This window comes from Medicago truncatula, chromosome 7 (assembly GCF_003473485.1).
Source record: "Medicago truncatula cultivar Jemalong A17 chromosome 7, MtrunA17r5.0-ANR, whole genome shotgun sequence".
In the NCBI taxonomy this organism is placed as follows: Eukaryota; Viridiplantae; Streptophyta; class Magnoliopsida; order Fabales; family Fabaceae; genus Medicago; species Medicago truncatula.
In genome coordinates, this window is record NC_053048.1 from 8,110,410 (window position 1) to 8,112,045 (window position 1,636).

General features: G+C 30.9%; 1 protein-coding gene across 1 annotated transcript; it reads right to left on the reverse strand.

Annotated features, from left to right (window-relative positions):
• Window positions 1-512: 512 nt before the first annotated feature.
• On the reverse strand, window positions 513-1,348 carry LOC11443839 (zinc finger protein ZAT11). The gene has a single exon (XM_003621753.3). It carries the CDS (start codon window positions 1,226-1,228, stop codon window positions 674-676), a length of 555 nt encoding a protein of 184 aa, XP_003621801.1. The 5' UTR covers window positions 1,229-1,348; the 3' UTR covers window positions 513-673.
• Between the last annotated feature and the right edge of the window lie 288 nt (window positions 1,349-1,636).

Consider the following 1,636-nt stretch of genomic DNA (forward strand, 5'->3'; position numbering starts at 1 on the left):
AAATTATTATAATTTCTAGATTGCCAGCGTCTACAATGTATTGTCCTTTTTTGTTAACTATATTATTGGTCGGCAATGCATTTTTTCCTACAAAAAATTTGGAAAAATTAATCATGTAAAAATTTCTAGACGACACTTTCATTGGAAAAATATCTATAGCTTTTCTACTTGGTAAATAAATTTCTTTAGATTTTATCACTTACTAGGGAGAAAAGAAATCAAGTCAATGCATTTCATCCATTTCATATTTTTTTGTTGTGCAAGATCATGTATCACATACGTATCATTTATCATGTAAAAAAATAAAATCTAATTGAACATATTTACATCTTGACCAAACTTCAAATTACCAACACCTTTTTTAGGGACATTAGAAGATCAAGACCAAATAAATCTTTAAACAAATTTAAAGGAAATGAAAATTGATAGGTCTTTTTTTTTTTGGGTACTAACTTGCTTGGTTTCTTCGATATATGACGGCGTTCTAACTAATTCTATATATTCCAAAGAAATTAATGAACGAAATTTCATTGAGTATGATTATATAAAAGTATACATAAGTATAGACTATATTTCATGAAGGAAAAAAACTATAGACTAAAATAAAAAGGATATAATTTATCTATGATACACTAACTAACTCTCAAATCAAATAATGAAGTATTCAAAACATTCAATGAAAATAATCAATCAAATTAGCAGTTGCCTTTCCAATCTTCAGAAACTCCATATCATTCTCAAAGGGAGTCAAATTCAAATCCAAATCCAAAACCAAAACTCTCTTGTTTCTAGCTTTCATCTTTTGTGAAGAATCGATACTACTATCACCACCACCACCACTGCTACAACTCATAGTATTATTAGAATTGTGCATGTTTTTATTTCCGTTCATATTTGCAGCTCTATGTCTCCTCATGTGGCCACCTAAAGCTTGTCCTATTGCAAACTCCAATCCACAAATAGAACACTCATGTGTTTTAGGCTTTGGGGGTGTATGTAGCAATTGACCATCAATATTTTCTCCCATCAACCTTGGTTTCTTGTGACTTGCCCTATGACCACCTAGGGCTTGAAATGAAGGAAATTGTCTATTACATGTTTTACATTCAAACACACGATTGTTTGAAGTGGTAGATGAATATGTGGCTTCAAATTGATCACTTCCACGAGAAAGTAACATCAAACAATTTGCCATGGTTATGCTATCAACCTCTCTTGCCCTCTTCATAGCACAAGAAACTATATGTATATGCGAAGAATGCAACAAAAACTAAATTTAGATGTTATAAGGTGTGAAAATGGTTGTGGAAGTTTGAAAGGGAATATTGAAACTCTAGGAGAATTAGAAAGGTGGTATTTATAAAGGGTTGATATAGCTTGTGAGTGTTGAACACTTTTGCTTATAGTTGACAATTTGAGATAAGAATATGTATGGGTACACGTAGGTTTGCTTGTGACTTACTCTAATTTGACATACTCTAGAATACACTCTTTGGGGTTGGTTTATCTTTTAAAACTAAAATTAATTGCATTGAAAATTAATCACCCCTAGAAGAAAAAAAAGTGTGGACTTTTTACAAGAATTAATTTATAGAGTATATTATCCATATGGTGTGGTAGATACTTAGGTTTATTG